Source organism: Siphateles boraxobius, unplaced genomic scaffold (assembly GCF_051911475.1).
Source record: "Siphateles boraxobius isolate OS27281-9 unplaced genomic scaffold, OSU_SipBor_1 25, whole genome shotgun sequence".
Taxonomy (NCBI): Eukaryota; Metazoa; Chordata; class Actinopteri; order Cypriniformes; family Leuciscidae; genus Siphateles; species Siphateles boraxobius.
In genome coordinates, this window is record NW_027508866.1 from 25,229,942 (window position 1) to 25,249,514 (window position 19,573).

The 19,573-nt window shown below is 38.9% G+C and overlaps 1 protein-coding gene across 1 annotated transcript in view; it reads left to right on the plus strand.

The window, feature by feature from the left end:
• Positions 1-19,573, plus strand: part of auh (AU RNA binding protein/enoyl-CoA hydratase) — a 30,367-nt gene that overhangs the window by 2,785 nt on the left and 8,009 nt on the right. Inside the window, exons 4-6 of the mRNA XM_077243327.1 lie at positions 393-479; positions 2,090-2,182; positions 4,839-4,895. Of these exons, the coding sequence (XP_077099442.1) occupies positions 393-479; positions 2,090-2,182; positions 4,839-4,895 (237 nt within the window). The remainder of the gene's footprint in view (positions 1-392; positions 480-2,089; positions 2,183-4,838; positions 4,896-19,573) is intronic.

A 19,573-nucleotide genomic window follows, 5' to 3' on the forward strand; every position in this document is an offset into this window, starting at 1 on the left:
TTTATTTATCAGAACTGTAAATTGGGTATAGTAAATACATTTAGATTTCATTTGTTGGTCTATAAATTTAAAGTTCAAGTGCATTTCCACCGAGCTGTCTGTCAGTGAATCACCAGATCATCTCATTAACACTGTTCAATTGTTTCCAGTTGTTTATGACATGCTTTCATAAATAAATTTCACAAACTCATAACTCAAACTCACAAAACTCATGCAAACTTCTCCTTGTAATCAAATTCTCTTTAAATTTGACAAGGCAAAAGTGCATTTTAATACACACAAACATACCCGTGTGGCTACATTTCCATTACTTTTTGCACTAGAAAAAAATGGGATTTACAGTGTCTTACACAATAACACAAATTTGCATTAACATACGTTTGTCTGAACAGGTGCAGATTTAAAAGAAAGAGCAAAGATGCACCAGAGTGAAGTAGGACCTTTTGTTGCTAAAGCAAGGACACTCATAACAGAGCTTGGTAAGTTAAACTGCTGAAAACATGAATACCAAATTTGAGAATGTTTGCTGTGTAGAGAAATATTGATGCCTCAGAATTATTTAATCTCTGCAATTATTAAGTTATCACATTGAGAGAGGGGGCGTGTCCACTTATGATTGGGGAGGAGAGAGAGTCAGCCGATCACAGTAGGTTGTGTGTCCACTCATGATGGGGGGGGGGGGGAGTGAGTCAATCAGCATTAAGGGGTGTGTCCACTCATGATGGGGGGGGAGAGTGAGTCAATCAGCATTAAGGGGTGTGTCCACTCATGATGGGGGGGGAGAGTGAGTCAATCAGCATTAAGGGGTGTGTCACTCATGATGGGGGGGGGAGAGTGAGTCAATCAGCATTAAGGGGTGTGTCACTCATGATGGGGGAGGAGAGCGAGTGAGCCAATCAGCATTAAGGGGCATGTCGGGACAATTAGACATTCAACCTGAATTATCATAGTAACACAAACTGCTTTCACTTTTCAGTCCTGTCAGAAAAATGCGGAGTTTTTTTGTGATTGTTGCGGGCAAAAATCCTTGATTGTGCGGCACGTTTTCTTAAAAAATGCAATGGAATATGTGGGATATATATGCAATTTTATAAAATGAAATTGCAGGAACTTGCAAAAATTGCGGGAACTTGCAAAAACTGGAGTTTGATGGAAAAAGAGAAAAAAAAGTGATTCCCCCAACACCCTGTTCTCACTAGGCTACTACCTTAATGTAAAGAGTCATTTCTTATTACTTCCTATGATAAGCAAGCATACTACATCACAGAAAGTGCTGGGAATATTTAAGTTCTCATCTCGTTTTATTTCAGACCTTAATAAACACATGGCTCAAACTTACAAAACATTGATGAGTCAAACAAGTTCTGTAGCTTTACAAAAGGAATTTGCTACAACTTCTGTAAAAATTAATAAATAAAATATAAAAAAATAAAATGTGTGCTTCCTGTTTTACAGAGTTCTGTCATAGTAAGAGTTCTATGCAAAACAGACATTTCTGTTAAAATCTTCTGTCTTTTGCGCTTATTTTTTTGGCAAATGAGACTGATTTGGGGTTTGCAGCTTTCCGATGATGTTCACGTCTGGTAATTACGTCACGTCATAGCGTTCCCATGGCAACAGGGGGAAATGGCTGCTCTTGTGTGAAGTAAACGCAACATTTTTTAACTTTCTGCTAAGATATATGTGACTTTTGCAACGAAAATGCGGGGATTATGAAATCGTGCAGGCCCTGCATATTTTGCGCGGAAATCGTCAATTTATGCTGCGAAAGTGTGGCGTAATTGAAAAAATGTGGCCCCCGCATAAATATGCGGACTTTTGCATTGAATTATGCATTGAATTATGTGATCGCATAATCGCAGTCAGGGATTGACTTATTGATGACATCATACCCTCGGGCGGCAGGCACAGATTCTGGCATAGTCGTTGTATGAGAATGTGGAGGCAAAGGCAACAAGATAGGGGTGTGATCATTTTGTGTAGGAGCGTGTTTGTTTTGGTGATTTCAAATATAACAGCGTTCAGCAGAAATGGCTTACTGCACCTCTAATGGGTAATACAGATTTAGCATTGATGAAATGTTTTTCAGGTACTCTTCCCATGCCAACGATTGCAGCTCTAGATGGGGCGGCTCTTGGAGGGGGTCTTGAAATGGCTCTTGCCTGTGACATCAGAGTGGCAGGTACAACATGTTTCTTTTATGGTTTTCCTCTTAAGGTTATATGAACACAACCTGAAGCTGATCACACAGTGCAATATGAATGATTGCAGAATATTATTGTTGCCACGTGCTTCCAATGTGAAATATAGAGAGATCCTCGAAGTTGAACTTGGTTCACTCATGAAAATTTCTCTTTTATCTGAGCATTTCTTAAAGAAATAGTTCACCCAAAAATGATTTTTGAAATTAGCCCATGATTTACTCACACTCAAGCCATCCTAGGTGTATATAACTTTCTTCTTTCAGACGAACACAATCTGATTTATATTACAAAATATCCTGCCTCTTCCAAGCTTTATAATGGCTTTGAATAGTGCCCGAGTTTTTAAAGCCCAAAAAAGCGCATCCGTCCATCAAAAAAGTGCTCCATACGACTCCTGTGGGTTAATAAAGGCCTTCTGAAGCGAAGCCATGCGTTTTTGTAAGAATTTCCATATTTATAACTTTATAAACTATAATCACTGGCTTCCGGTAACGGCCGTACACAAGTCTAGTTCCAGCGGAAGAGTGACCTCTGACCCAACTATTCAAATCCATTACAAAACTGGGCAGAGCCAGGATATTTTGTAATATAACCCCGATTGTGTTTAGCTGGAAGAAGAAAGTCATATACACCTAGGATGGCTAATTCTTGGGTGAACTATTCCTTTAAAGTCCCCCTGTGGTCTATAATTTTATCCCTTAAAGGGATAGTTCACCCAAAAATGAAAATTCTGTATTTACTCACACTCATGTTGTTCCAGCCCCATAAGACCTTCGTTCATCTTCGAAACACGAATTAAGATATTTTTGATGAAATATGAGAGCTGGATCACTCCTCCATACTAGTCCATAGGCTTCTTCAGGGATTGAAACTTGCCAGCCCCGAAAAGTCATTAAAAACATTGTTAAAATAGTCCAAGTGACTACAGTGGCTCAATATTAAGTTTATCAAATGACGAGAATACTTTTTGTACGACTTAATTTCATCTATTCATTTTCTTCTCTGTGGGCCTCGAGTCAGTTCACTAGTGTAATAGCGTAAGCTTCTGTTGTTGTACGTCACACGCATCACCCACATGACCAGTGTCGGCGTATAGTGAGCCTACCTGTGACGTAGCTCTACGCAATCATACTAAGTTAACTGACTAGAGGCCAACAGAGAAGGAAATGAATAGTTGATATAAAGTCGTTATTTTTGTTTGTTTTTGCGCACAAAAAGTATTCTCGTCGCTTGATAAACTTAAGATTGAGCCACTGTAGTCACTTGGACTATTTTAACAATGTCTTTAATGACTTTTCGGGGCTGGCAAGTTTCAATCCCTGAAGAAGCATATGGACTAGTATGGAGGAGTGATCCAGCTCTCAGATTTCAACAAAAATATCTTAATTCGTGTTCCGAAGATGAACGAAGGTCTTACGGGGCTGGAACAACATGAGGGTGAATAAATACTGACAGAATTTTCATTTTTGGGTGAACTATCCCTTTAAAACTCATCTTTGATCAGCAAAAATACATATTTAATTTTTTTTTGCTTGAAAAATTCTTCATGCCTTAAAATAGCTTGAAAGTAACTCGCCACCATTGCCTCATTTAGTATAGGCGGTTCTATGAATATGCAAATGAGCCCCGTCTCCACTCACTCGCAGCAGCTCAGAGATCCAATCGTTGACGATCACACGTTGATCTGATTGGTTACAAGGTAGTTTTGGACATAAGAAACACCAGCGATTTCAAACCATGTTTTTGAGACTGTCTTTGGTTCACTGCAGTTTTAAGGAGAAAATACTCAGCAATGGTGTTGACATATTAATTTACGCATGGTTTGTCTTAAAGCATATTAAAAACACCACATAGACATATAAACAATATTAAAAGCTGGATTTTCACCACAGGGGGACTTTAACTGAATTTGCTTTTCTTCATTATGCTGTCAGATGTCTTCTTTCATATGTTCTCTTCACACACCCAGAATTAGAGTCTCTATAAGTCTCCTGCAATGCTCAGTTCACACCATATGGTTACACACAAGGCACCTTTTCATTTGTGGCTATTTTAGTACCATAATTGGTGTAATGTGACTCAAAGTTGCCATGCTGTAAAAAAAAGTATAAATTATTTAACACCTTTAAGTGTTTTTATTATATTATTATTTCTGTTTATTTATCTGTATGTGTGTTCCCATGGCAATGCTGTTGCTAGCACCATGCTCTACCAGTTCCATCTACTACAGGAACATATCATTTAGGGAAATGTAAAGCAATTTGTCAAATTACTGTTGTACTTTTTTTTACCTTTGAATTCAATATTACAAAACAGAAATATAAATATTATGTTATATTATTACAGTATTATCAATAAAAATGGATTTAATTTATCCAAAAAGAAAACAATACGAACTGTCAATTTCATGTTTTTAATTGGAGACAGTACTGTAAGTACTTTTTTAAGATATTGTATGTAATACATAAACCTTACTTTTTAAAGGTTATCACTATTTGCTTGGTTTTAAATGTATGCCTTCTAAAAGTATTCATATTTGTCAGTGTCTTTTGTGATGCCACTGCCACACTACACATTTAGCTCATTTGAAAAAACATAGGCTAACTGATTCTCCACACTTTGACCTGTTTACAGCTACCTCTGCTAAGATGGGACTAGTTGAAACTAAATTAGCCATCATCCCAGGCGCTGGTAAGTGCCTCTCTATGTATTTTTATTTGTAATGTTTTCTGTAATTGCTTCTGACTTCTGAAAGTGATTAATTTACTTTTTTAAACTAGTTTTTTTGGAGCTTTTTAATGTTTTTTCCCTTGTTCCTAATCCTAATCAGTGGTTCCTAATTTAGTTTTGGAGCCTTCCCCAATAGATTTACATGCATCCGAGGTCAAGAAATGCTTACATTTCCCCTAATTTTCTTTCAAATAAAATGAGCAGTTCCGTGCACATGCCCGGGAACTCATGAATATTCATGCAGGCCCCGCCCACTGCCTCTACAGATGCGCAATTCACTTTTGCTCCTCATTTCACATAGACCAATAGTGCAAAAGGGAGAGTGCGTGAAACTTGTCACTTGAAAGCAAAAAACAGTGTTTGAGATTTGTCGCAGCAGATTAAAGCAGTTGTAGTTATGTACTTGTGTTTGTGGTAGAAAAATATGCAAGACATTTGTGAGAAAATATTCTACAAGTGTGCAACTCTCAATGGAAGAATTCACGTACTGATTTGCAGATGAGCAAAATTTCTCTGTGACTTCACATTTTTTGATGCGGCTGCGGGAGTGTAAATGCATTTTGCACCATATTCACTGCAGCAACTGTAGCAAAAATGTGAGCGTACGAGTTTCTTAATTTGTAATTTGTTGAATAGGATTTGTGCACCTGCAATAAAGAATTTGAGAAGGTGTAACTGTGTGATGTGTTTGTGAAAGAGAAAACAATTCTATAAGTTTGCAACTCTTAAAACATTTCTCTCTGTGACTTCAAATTTACTGATACACATGTGTGGCTATTCTCTACAACTACAAATTTCACTGTCACAGGCGTTCAGTTGATTTGCACCAAAATACCGTGATAGGATTGGTCTAATTTGCTCTGATTGGTCAATTTTGACTGATATGTGTAGCATGTTTTTTAAAATTACTTTAACCGTTTAACTGATAGTATTAATCCATCAAAATTCTTATTGTCGGTTATCCAGTTAATTATGGTTATGCTTAGAAACCACATATTCATCATTTAAAAATGTGTTGCCAATAGTGAAATATTGTATTGACAGTGTCATATAGCCTATCATATCCATATATCAATTACATTAATAATGCATTAATTATATTAAATGGTTATATAATAATTAAATTGTTTATAATTACGACGTTAACAGGTGTTTTGGTTCATGATCAATTTCTCTATGAGATTATTTATTCTTCTTGGCCGGGTTGTGAACTCTGGGAGCAAGGCTTCTGAACTGTGAAATTATGTAGCCGTAATAATCAAATAGCGATTGTTTTAAGCCACCAAGTTTATCATCGTCCGATCATTCATACGATGGGATTGGCGGCATATGAATATTTCATGAATCACGGTCGTAAAATGATTTCTGCGCATGAAAGAAAGGTAATATCCCCAAAAAACTTAATAGCTTTTATTGCACTTTATTGTTATTTTTTGAGATAATTCATTAGTATACTTCCATCTCAGTTAGTATGCTGCATTATAGGCAGTTGTCCATGTAGACAGCAAGGCATTAATATATCGTTTTATACTACGTCTATAATTCGGTATGTTTCTTGTTCGATACATAAATTAAAAGTATTTGGGAAGTGTTTAAAAACAATGAGCATCTCTACGTTGTCTCGGCGGTTTTCTGCTCTGCTTTTTGTTCCCATTGTCATGTGTTATTTAGGCATTAAAATACATTTACATCAAATGTTGTTGTTTTTTAAATCTTAACTGAAGCTAGTTGGGTTATACTTAAAGCCTTTATTTATAATACATTATAAAGGTATTCATAATGTACATAATGCATTACATCTTTAATAAATAATTATAACCAAAGTTAAAATGTATTATAGTATTTGCAGATGCCTTGTTGCATCTTTAATTGGTTGTTTGTCATGTGTTTTAATGCATTATCCTTTCTAAAGGTAGAATAAAATGGATAAATATTATAATGTACTATCACTGTGGTTTCAATTAATAGTGAGATCATACATTAAAAATACTTTAATTAATTGTACATGAAGGCTTTTAAGTGTTAGCATTGTTTACTGATGCCACCTGGTTTGATATTTTGTCATCCGATGCAGTGACATTTAGACATGTTCAAATGTGGCTTACAGTAAGTGTTCAAAGACTTCTGGGGCCACTGTGGCTCATTAATTTGTAGGACTATTCTGCAACAAGCAGATTTGTTATGGAAGAATTGTTTGTTGGGTGAGAACCAGTGGCAGTTTTTTCCAGTTTCCTTAGACATCTGTACATGTGGTTGAGTTAGAAAAATACCCTTTGTTTGAGAATAATCTCAGTCCAGACAGCCTGTGTATGGTTATCGCTCAAGGCTTGACTTGCAGCCAGAGGTTTTCTCTCTTCAGGATGGAAATAGGTCACCAGAGCCTTGGCACCCACCCAACCAGTCAGATTTATTCAGACGGGCTGAAAGTCCCTGGAAAAAGAGTGGCAAAGACATCGGCACAAGGCTTCTTTTTTTGTTGCTTTTTTTTTTGGTGTCATGCTGTTTTGTACCCTTGATCCAATTTCCTCATTGACCTGGCACATCTGAAGAGGTGAACCTCTCATTTTTGAATTCGTGTGGACATCCATTTCTAGACTTTCTATATTCAACTCCATCCATATAAGGAATAAGGAATGGTGCAACCAAAACAACCAAAAACCAAAGTTATCTACATAAAATGGAACATAGGATAACTTATTACCCTACTTTTTTAACAACTGTCCATAACCAAAAACTAAAACAATTCAATTCAATTCAAATTTATTTGTATAGCGCTTTTCACAATACTTATTTTTTCAAAGCAGCTTTACAGAATGTGCATTTCAGAAATGTACATTGAAAAAAATACAGTTAGTTAATCATGTAGTAATTTAGGGCATAACATATCGCCGGCGTTGAGTCGTCTCTTCACAGGTGTCGAGTCGTCTCTTCACAGGCGTTTAGTCATCTTATCGCAGGTGTTGGGGCATCTGAGGTCTCCTTGAGAGGCTTGATACAAACCGGAGCTGACGAACGCTATTTACCTCGGGACTAGCGTCCCGAGATAACAGCAGAAAAGCAGATGGGAGATAATTAGCATAGCTGCTGTTCATAATATTAATGCATTCGATCTGATTCAACAGTGGTATAAAAGGTAAGCATTATGTGAATGCTTGGCTAAAGAGATGCGTCTTTAATCTAGTTTTAAACTGGGACAGCGAGTCTGAGCCTCGAACAATATCAGGAAGGCTATTCCAGAGTTTAGGAGCTAAATGCGAGAACGCCCTCCATCCTCTAGTGGACTTAGATATCCTAGGAAGGACCAGAAGCCTCGAATTTAGTGATCTTAAAGAACGCGATGGATTGTAAGGCGTTAGAAGGTTTTGTACAAGGTTTTGTGGGTAGTTTTTTTCCCAATAAGTAATACCTCCGTTTTATCTGAATTTAATAGCAGGAAATTACACGTCATCCTGCATTTTATATCTTTGAGATACTCTGTCAATTTAGATGAGTTAGTGTTTAAATCTGGTCGTGATGAAATATATAATTGAGTGTCATCAGCATAACTGTGGAAATTAATTCCATGTTTTCTTATAATATTACCAAGTGGCAGCATATGTATTGAGAATAGCAGAGGGCCTAACACCGATCCTTGCGGCAATCCATAGTCTACTGACGTTATCTTCGATTTTTCCCCATTTAAACAGACAAAATGAGAACGGTCTGATAAGTACAATCTAAACCAGCTTAATGCCTGTCCATGAACTCCAGTGTAGTCTTGTAGTCGATCCAAGAGTATTTTATGATCTATAGTGTCGAACGCAGCGCTAAGATCAAGTAGAACTAGTATTGAGATACAGCCTTGGTCAGAAGCTAAAAGTAAATCATTTGTAATTTTAACTAGCGCAGTTTCTGTGCTATGATGCGGTCTGAATCCTGACTGAAATTTTTCATAGATATCATTTTCTTGCAAGAAAGAGCACAATTGAGCACACACAACTTTTTCTAGTATTTTAGACATAAATGGAAGATTTGAAAAACAACATAAAAGTTATCTGCAATAGAGCCCTTTTCCAAAGTCTTGATTTTGTTTTCAGGTTCTACTAGAATAGGTTTTCATCCTTGAATGTTCAAAAAACACATTATTTTCCCCATATTCTCCATTGTTGCAGCTCGTCTCTTCCCAGTCTGTCAGTAATGCTCGGTTTAGTTCCTGTCTCTATGAAGCCCCTCCTTCTGAAAAGCACAATTTGCTCTGATTGGTCGACTGGACTAGTGTGTTGTGATGGGTCAACCACTTTGATGCGCTTGGTAAATGTCCCGCGCCTTACATAACTGCCAGTTTCAACACACTACTAACTCACTCAAGCAGGCCCCGCCCTTTATTCTGCGTATGAATTATTTAAATGAGGAATATTGTGAAGCATTCTTTCCCAGAAGAAAACTCAAGATGACAATGGAGGTGTTTCAGGGAGTTCAGAAACAGTGACACTGAAATAGAGAATAACTCCCGCTGGAGGGAGTTATTTAAAAGCTTTCTGCTTTTAGACCTTTTTCATGCTGAAACAGCAGCATTACACTGAAGAAAGATGAACATGAAAAAAGCATAATAAAGAGGATTTATAATGTAAAGAGGACTCTGAGTATTGCTTATTATGAGTCATATAGTCTAATTTTATGGTTATTTTATTGTGTGTTGTGCATGTGTAGGTTTTGGAGCAGTGGTCGTTAAACCAACTATTGTATGGAAAATAGCTAGTGAGTAAATGATGACAGAACATTAATTGGGGTACTTTCTTTTTAGGCCTCTGTGTCATGAACAACCAGACACAGGTAGATCCAAACACAACGTGAGTTTATTTACAGGGTAGTCAGACAGGCAATGGTCACAGACAGCAGACACAGCATAGGAGACGAGGCAATACCCAGGATCCGATAACCAGGCGGGATGACAGAGGCAGGCGGCAGACCAGACAGAATACAGGAAACAGCCAATGGGTTAAAAGGCAGGCAGCAGACAATCGAGGAACAGGTACAGCTTGGGTCGAATACACAGACAGGAACAGACTAGACTAGGACACGCTCGGAGATGTACACAAAAGTTGAAACAAGAATTCGTAAATGGTTGATAGAGAGAGTGGAGTGTAAATGTGTGGGGAACTGTGTGTGGAACTCGATGCAGGTGTGATGGTGATCAATGGAAACAGGTGTGTGCGGAATCAGTTCAGGGTGTGTGCGAAAACAGTCCAAGGAAAGGCAGTTCAGAAGTGGAGCACCCTCTCGTGGCACTCAAGGGCAATCCAGCCGATCATCGTCACATAACCCTCCCCTTAAGGAGCGGCTTCCAGACGCTCCAAAGACGCTCCAGGCTGGGGGCAGAGCGAAGTCGATCCTGGGGGAGAGTCAGAGGCCCAGGCCCGTGCAGAGGAACGGGACCAGGACATAGCCACGGCGGGCCTGGGCCGCATAGCGTGGGTGGACCTGACTAGCCAGGGTGGAGCAAGATGAGGCGGAGGCCAGGGTGAAGCAGGATAGACCGGAGGCCAGGGTGGAGCCCCCTCAGGCTTCCCTGGATGTGAAGACCTCTCGGGCAACCACGGCAGAGAATACGTGGCATGGCGGCATGACCTTCATGGTCCTTTCGTGGAACCTACTGCCCCCCCCCCCCCCCCCAAAAAAAAAATACTTGGGGGAACCTACGGGGACATAGGCTGGAACAGGGACCGGTTCTGGAACTACCATAGGCTCAGGAACTGACAATGCCTCAGGAACTGCATGTTCGGTGGACGAGCGACGAATAGTCTCTTGTGCAGCTGGCAGGACCAAAAGTGCTGGCTCGACAGGACTGGCGTGAGGAGAAGGCTCGTCAGAACTGGCGTGAGGTGCAGGTTCACTGAGGCAGACGTGAAGCTCAAGTTTGTCATGGCTGACGTGAAGCTCTAGCTCGTCGAAGCTAATGTGAAGCTCAAGTTCTTCATGGCTGACGTGAAGCTCTAGCTTGTCGAGGCAGACGTGAAGCTCAGGCTCATCAAGGCAGACGTGAAGCTCTGGTTCGTTTAGGCTGACGTGAAGCTCAGGTTCGTCAAGGCAGACGTGAAACTCTGGTTCGTCAAGGCTGACGTGAAACTCCGGCTCATCAAGGGAAACGTGAAGCTCTGAAGGTTCTGGGTTGGCCGTGACCAGCGATAAGGGCTCTGGACTGGACGGGACCGGCGGTGCAGACTCGGGGCGGGACGGAACCAGTGGTGCAGGCTCTGGGTTGGCAGTCTTGGGAGAAAGGAACTCTGGAACGGCGACCTTTATGGACTTCCGCGTTGAGATCAGTGCAGGATCAGCCATGCTGGAAACCAGTCCTCGGCGGCAATAGACCGATCCAATGGCAGCTTTGATGGTAGGCATGACGTGAGGATTCAGCGCGACATGACTAGACCCTGGTTCGGTGAATGCTGCGGCGTCCTTCTCCATCTTACCCACAGTGAGAGCAGAACCACTCAGTAGAAGGGCTGTGTCAATATACTGCCTTAAAGTGCTGTCAGGCTCAGGGTTGGGCATCAACGAGCGAAGCGGTTCAGATAACCCTCCGCGGAACAGGAACGTTAGGAAAACGTTGTTCATACACGTGTAATGAGAAAGTTAAAAGAACTCCACCACATATCACTCAAGAGATCGATCCTCTTGAAGAAGTCGCATAATCTCAGCTCCCATATCCGTGTTCGGTATCGCTGCGTTAGCTCGTCGTGATACCTCGTTGTCGAATTTTACCAGGAGAGCTTGGCATGGAATCGGGATTGGTTCAGGGGTGACAACTGTGGGGATGGGTTGAGTCTGCGATGGTCCCGGTGTAGAAACATGAAGACCGCAAACCATCTTGGCCAACCTCTTCAACGACAAGGTGAGTTGATCCAGTTGATCCTGGTGTATGGCGCTCCGATCCACATTGGTTGACTGGGAGGCATACAAGGCTGACATGCTGCTGGATCTGGTTATGGCAAAGTCTTCTGTCATGAACAACCAGACACAGGTAGATCCAAACGCAGCGTGAGTTTATTTACAGGGTAGTCAGACAGACAATGGTCACAGACAGCAGACACAGCATAAGAGACGAGGCAATACCCAGGATCCGATAACCAGGCGGGATGGCAGAGGCAGGCGGCAGACCAGACGGAATACAGGAAACAGGCAATAGGTCAAAAGGCAGGCAGCAGACAATCGAGGAACAGGTACAGCTTGGGTCGAATACACAGACAGGAACGGACTAGACTAGGAAACGCTCGGAGATGTACACAACAGTGAAACAAGACTTCGCAAATGGTTGATAGAGAGAGTGGAGTATAAATGTGTGAGGAACTGCGTGTGGAACTCGATGCAGGTGTGAGAGTGAGCAATGGAAACATGTGTGTGCGCAATCAGTTCAGGGTGTGTGCGAAAACAGTCAAAGGAAAGGCAGTTAAAAAATGGAGCGCCCTCCAGCCGATCATCGTCACACTCTGTTAATAATGTATAATATTTGCTTGCTTCTCCAAGATTAATTATTTAATTGACTCACTGATTGCCAAATATGGCTTGATTGGTAGCTTTTGCAAAATTGCTTGATTTACAAAGGATATTACAGTCACCCACATGAAGTCTTGAGTCTTCTGAGTTTGAAAAACCTTAAAAAACAGAACATTTTCAGTTGGTGGTATTGAATTAAGTGTATTTGGGATCGTAGCCTTTATCACGCCAGCCATTTCCCTGCATGAATCTGTTTTCCAATGACTCATCACATGGTGGAGTCAGAATAGCAACTGTTATGCTAAGGAATATTCACACCCCGGATTGACCAGTCGATGGGCCAAATGCCTTCGGCACAAATGAATATGCCAATGGAGCAGGGCAGGGCGGACCATGATTTGGCTCTTCCTTAGAGATTTTGTAGGTCATAACAAACTTTGAATGCTTTTAAAGCTGCACAGAACCTCAAGTCTTTAGGAAGTCAACTTGGGACAATAGAAATGCTTCTAGCAGTGATGATTATTATTTTGATACTGTTTGTACCGCAATACATATATATCAGTGGCCAGGACTCTTTCTAAACACATGAGAACAACTAAGAAACATGGACCTTTTAGCCAAAAATGAAAATTCTATCATCATTTACTCACCCTTAAGTTGTTCCTATCCTGTATGACTTACTTTCTTAGGAACACAAATTAATTTGAAGAGTGTTGAAGAAGGTCTCTTTCAAACATGATTTCCCCTGTATGACACTCAGTCGGTTAGAAATATTCAATCTAGAACTCTTTAGAACTCTCAACTCTTAGTTTGAAGTAGAATTCAAATATTTTATGAGGATGACATTGCATTTCAAATTCTAGCATATGAGGCATGAGTGTCAACATTTTTGACCGAAGAGGCACACAAAGCCAGTCATGAGGGAATAGTGGGAACTCTTGTAAGAACGAGGAAGATCAGTAGAGACCTTCCACTCGAGAGGACCGATTTCACAGCCTGTGAAGTGAAATATGAAGGGAAAAAGTTATTAAACCTCAAAGCTCAATTCTTTACTGTTGTTGATTTAGTGGTTATACACACAGATGTTGTTGTGACCAGTCAGCGGAAGAATTTATGTTGACCTATCAAAGAATTATATATGGGAACACCCAAAGAAGTTATAGGATATTGTAGGAGCCAAGTCAGCCCTAGAACTGTACAAATTCCTGGGCTGACAGTAAAATTGTAAACTGGTGGAAAAGGCTGTTAAACATGACAGAATGGTCTTTGAAAATCCATCCCACAGACTCTCCCCACAAAAATGTTCACATGGGGGTTCATCGATGCCAGGACACCGAGCCGGGTGATGAGACAGTGTTTTAATCAATAAGAGACAAAACTTTTGTTTTGTCATGGTTATTATTCTAATACTTCAAAATATCTTCAATAAAGAGAATTAATGGAGATTTGTGCAGAGATGTTCCATGTGTCCCCTGTTTTATTAAAACATTTACGAGTTTTGGCGATAGTTGCTGCATTTCCGATCAGCTCGACAGCCACCTTCCTCCAGAGTTTATCTCCAGCCCTGAAGGTGATCCGTATTACTAGAAACATCCATGCAGTTCTGTTGGAAGTAACTCCTCTATAATTATCTTTTAGAAATGGGATGGGACATATTTATGTATATCAATCAACATCATCAACGTTTTTCACTGCTAAAAAATTATGAATTGTGTTGATAATATAACACTTATAGAATTGCAAGAGAACAAGAGTTTTATTGATTTATTTATGGATACCATGAAGTGTAAAACCCATGTTCATTGGAAATGCGTGCATGTAGCAAAATATTACTTTGCTGCTTGAATGTTCTGCTACACTTTCATAGTGAAATGTCCAGTGAGTGGTGTTAAAGGGGTGGTTCAGGATTTTGGACATCGGACCTCATTTCCAAGTTAGCCTGGGTGTTATTTATCAGTGGAGACAGTTTTCAAAAAAATTCATCCAGTCCTTCCAGTTGCATAGTTCGCCGGTGCTAGGCTAGCGTGAGTCAACGGTATCTGCTAGCCTGCCATTTAAAAACAGTTTTACCTGCTCTACAGTACACCAAAAGTAAATAAATTTTAACGCCAGACTATGTAAATGTCTGTTGAGAGGATAATGTTAGAAATCAAACTTATATTCCAAGTCTCCTGAAACAAGGTTACTTTTGTCCATCTACTGATGCAATATAGAGTATCTCATTCATTATCCATCCTAGTTGTGTGATTGCACAATTAATTTCCTGCTCCTCAGCAAATTAAACCACAATGAGATAAAAAAATATCTGTATCCATTTGCATTGCCATATACAGACTTTTCTAGACCATGGCTTTCTAAAAAGCATATTTAATTTTGTAACCAGTTTTAAGTGTAACAACACATTTGACTCAAGAAAGCTTTTGAAACCGCTGTCAAATTATACAAAAAAATAAACTTGATTTAGACGGTCAGAAATAGAAAACCAGGTGTCATCTACATAACTAGAGAGCGGCCATAGGGGAACATGTCCTATGTTATAATTTTTATTTTTTAAGTTTTAATATTTTTTAGCTGCAATGCTTTAATTATCATGCTGGGGTTATTTTTACCTCATGTCACAAAAGTTGCTTTTTAAATACTTAAACCACCCTAATTATAGTGGGCTTCCTTAAATCTATTTTTCAGTTTTGGTGTGGTGCCTGATCAATTTTGAAAATGTGTAGTTTTTCCACATCCTTTTCAAATGTTTATTTGATATTAAGTAGTTCCAGGCATTGATAAGCTTATTGAATGGCAGTATTGAAATATCATGAGCTCTTTACTGATTAAATCATTCCTTATAATAAACCTGTATGAGTGAGTTAATGACGGATCTACTTGACCCACTTCTCAGTGCTTCAATATGCCTTGGTTATCCTGGCCCAGATTCTTTAGAAGGACCATTGCAACCGGTTTCAGATTGAGTTGTCTCTGTTTATTAGGGCTGGGCGATATGGCCAAAAAATCATATCTCGGTATTTTTTGGTTAAATGGCGATATACGATATATATCTCGATACTTTCTACGTTTTTTTATTTGGATAAAGAAAATCTGTATTTATTTTTAAAAAAAAAATTATTTCACATCCTGCTCGATATCCAAACAATGTTGATATTGAAGGATATGGAAACAAATATAGTGAATGTAATGTAGGCTATGCAATATATTATGTTCAAAAAGGTGGTTAAAATCACATTACATTCTATCATTGTAACATTACAATCTAAAAACAAAAATAATGCTTTTGTTTTTAAAATGACTAAAGGCTAAACTAAAAATTAAAATAAAAGCAAAAGCACCAACTAATTATATTCGCCTGCATTTTATTACCCCATTATAATGGTCACTTTCATAAAAATTTACTTGTAGGTTTCAAATTACACATATAGCATATTTGTTTGACTTTCTAACATTTACAGATGGAGAATATACCTGTGAAATGTAAGTTAAGCTCTGAGGAAAGCACCACGTCTCAAACGCATTAAACAGCGGCAGTATTTATCTGTCAGTCAGCAACAGTGTCTGTCAGAGCATCTGACAGGGCAAGCTGCTTTAAACTTAACTATATCTTACCAGTTATTTTGAAGCGCTTAATATAAGCCTGTCATGTTTAGGACAAATTGCACTATGTACTTTCACTGCAGCAGCTCACACTGCGTCCTCCGCTATTTTTCAGATGTGCTCGTATCAAACTACTGTATCAATAACCGGTATTGCCTCATTCCATATCGTTTAAAAAAAATCGATATATTGTACAAACTCGATATACCGCCCAGCCCTGCTGTTTATTGCTTTTTTAGTTTAAAAAAAAGAAATTACAATTATAAATAAAATGTAAACGTAAATGTTTGAATGTTAAAATGACGTGAAAATTATAAACTTTGGTGATGATGCAACACTGTCCTAATTTGCCAAGTGACAATTCCCTCAACTGTCCTGAAACTTGAGCTTATGTCTTGTAATGCAGCTTGCCATGTGGTGATGTGAAGCAAGGTTGGGGACCGCAAAGCAGGTTTTGTGCAAGTCCAGAATAGAGATCGGCCAAAATAAAACTTAAAACCGCTCCGCGCTCCGACTTATGGTCATCTCTATTTTCTAAAAAAAAGTCAAAAAAGTTATTCAGTCAAGATCAACGAGTGATTTTCTTTGTCTTTTGTTGTTTGATTAACGCAGTGGTTCCCAAACCTGTCCTGGAGTACCCCCAACACTGCGTGTTTTCTTTGTCTCCCTAATCAAACACACATGATTCAACTCGTCAGCTCATTATCACATGGGTTAATGAGCTGATGGGTTGAATCATGTGTGTTTGATTAGGGAGACAAAGAAAACATGCAGTGTTGGGGGTACTCCAGGACAGGTTTGGGAACCACTGGATTAACGTTAATGACACAGTATGCAGCAGGTGTTATTAGGCTGCTGTCACTTTAAGACCTCATGCATGCATCTGTTCCGTTCTGCACTGTTTATATTCTCTCAAGTCAAACCCCACTGAGTTTACAAGAATGTTTTGAAATCATTTTGTGTGTATTTGTCCGTTCAAGCACAAGAAGAAACAAAAGAAAAATTAATTCAGTATTCATGCACTGTAGGAAATTGTAATTTTATAACAAGTATCCGAATCCTGAATTGGAATTGATTCCCAACCCTAATGTGAAGCAATTTGCGCATTTTAAGAAAAAGAGCGGGAATATCCCACTTTATAAACGCGAAACCTTTGGGAATGTGTAAAATTATGCGCAATTGCGTGCCGAAATTCAGGCCCTGTTAACAAATGGAACCTTGTTGTAAAATGTAAAACATTTTTGATGACAAGATGAAGTCATGATAATGTATGTGGGCAGATGACTTCACTTGCTTATTTTCATAGTTCTTCATACTTCCTGTCCTGTGCTGGGAATGAGGAGTGCAATGATGAACAGAAGGTCAGTCCAGGCCACGGGAATAGGTTATAGGCCTCCTGTAATAGGATTGCCATGTGAGACGTGTGTTTTTAAATAAATGACTCACCTTTTAAATGGTGCGAAAAGCAGTAATACCAGTTAAATGGGGTGGACTAATAAATTAGTTTATTTCCAGGAATTAGGCCCTTATTATGGACTGTCACTCAAGACTCCAAAGCAAAACAAAAAATATACGTTTCCATCATCAATCTTAAAATGTACATGTGATTTGAAAGTAGAAGTGCGAATACTTCACTGTTTATGCCCAGTCCACACATCTGCAGTCTCTCGCCCCTGTCAAATTTGACAGGATTAGATTAAAGGTTGCAGGGATTGTGTAGCCCTTCCAAGAACTCTAGCACATGTTTGTATGTGACGCTCTTTCTCGACGGCCTCTCCGGTTTCTTGGAATGAAATGTGTAACACTTACCAGCCTCTGCTTGATTTCAAAACAACCCTGAGCTAACCTCCGTCACACTCTTTGCCCTTAGTCTTTCTTCAGCATGTTGACACCGTTTATGGTAATCTTCCTTTTTCTTTTTCTTTTTTTTTTTGGTTGGTGTTGTAAATGCATTGTATAAAGGCAAAGGCCACTTTCTCACTGGCCAGGACTGATGTGATGCAATAATTTCCCTGAATTTCTTGCTAAATCTCTGTCACGTAACTAAATGTTGTTTGTAGTTTAGTCTCAAAAAAGTCACTAATACTTGAAACACATTTGATCTACTATTTTTCCATCTATGACTAGTTCTCTAACATCAACAATTATCATGAAAACTATTTAATAGGAAGCCAAAGTTATAGATTTGTTTGTGAAACAGAATGATGGCTAATGAAATGAGAGGATTGCAGTATGAATAGATCTTGTCATTGCTCATGGTTGTGTTTGTAACGATCGGCCTTATTAGATGTTACTTGAATTAAAATGGGTCAGATCAAACTGTGAGCTTGAGAGTGTTTAAGAAAGATGAGACCGACTTTACCCAATCGGTTGAGTTACATGTTTGTATAGTGTGGTTGTCTGTACTGTACTGTATAAAAGTCATATGGTCGAAAATTAGCACTGCTATCCAAGAGCGTTCATCAGAAATAGTCACACTGGAAAGACCATCATCAGTTAGTGTGGCCGTGTCCTAGATTTATAAACGCTATTATTTATTCATGTGGGGTTTGTTTTGCCAGAGAGGTGGCAGTCGCCCATGGAGGGTTGTGAACTGCTTTATTAGTGAGCACTTATGCAACTCGTCTCTGCGCTTTCATGTGTAAACATCTTTCTCACACAAGATCTTGAGTAAGAGTTGTGCAACGGAGTCAAGAGATGGCCTGATTACAATTGTGAAAGGAACCTGTCCTTGGAAGTTGCGGTTACATACCATAACTGCAAATTTCTCAATAAAAGATTCATGATACAAAGATTATGAATGCAAGTTGTCTTAGAAATGATAAATATTGATTTGAATAATATAGAGACAGCTTTCCAAAGCCCTACAGTGTTCCGGGTTGTCAATCTCATTTTAGGATGAGGGCCGGATGGGGACAAAAATGAACCATCCAACATGTTTAAACCGCTGACAATTAGCCTACATTAATATTAACCTTACAAACTACAAATTAATAAAAGTAGAAAAACACACTGCTCTGTGAAAACTGCCTTTTTGCTGTGAAAAGATTTTATACATTTTTAAAAATATTTTATTTAATATTTTTTTATTAGATTTTGATTTAGATTTTTCATGGCTGATTCCGTTTTTTTTTTTTTTACAAGCAAATTGGCCGATTCCGATTGCTGATTTATTTTTATCTTTAAGGAAATTTATTTTTTGTTTATTTGCTCTGTAACAGGCCAGTGTTAAACAAAAAAGAAATCTTTAGCTATTTGAAATTAGAGGCAACCACATTTGCATCATAATGCAAACATAGATGCTGCACAGATGTAGCGTATGAACAGTTGTTTTTTAATTTAAATGAGATGGTATAACTTCAAGATTTTAAGCAAAAACAGAATGGTCTGACTTTTGTTTTAATGAAATTATGCTATAGTTACTCTAGAAGACACCTGCACAAACCAAAAACAGCAAACTGAATGAAAATGCCAGTAGGTGGCGCTTATGAAACAGCAGCAATATAGCGTATCCTTGTTTACCGCTGTACACAAAGCAGCGCTGTGTGTATAAAACCTACTTTATA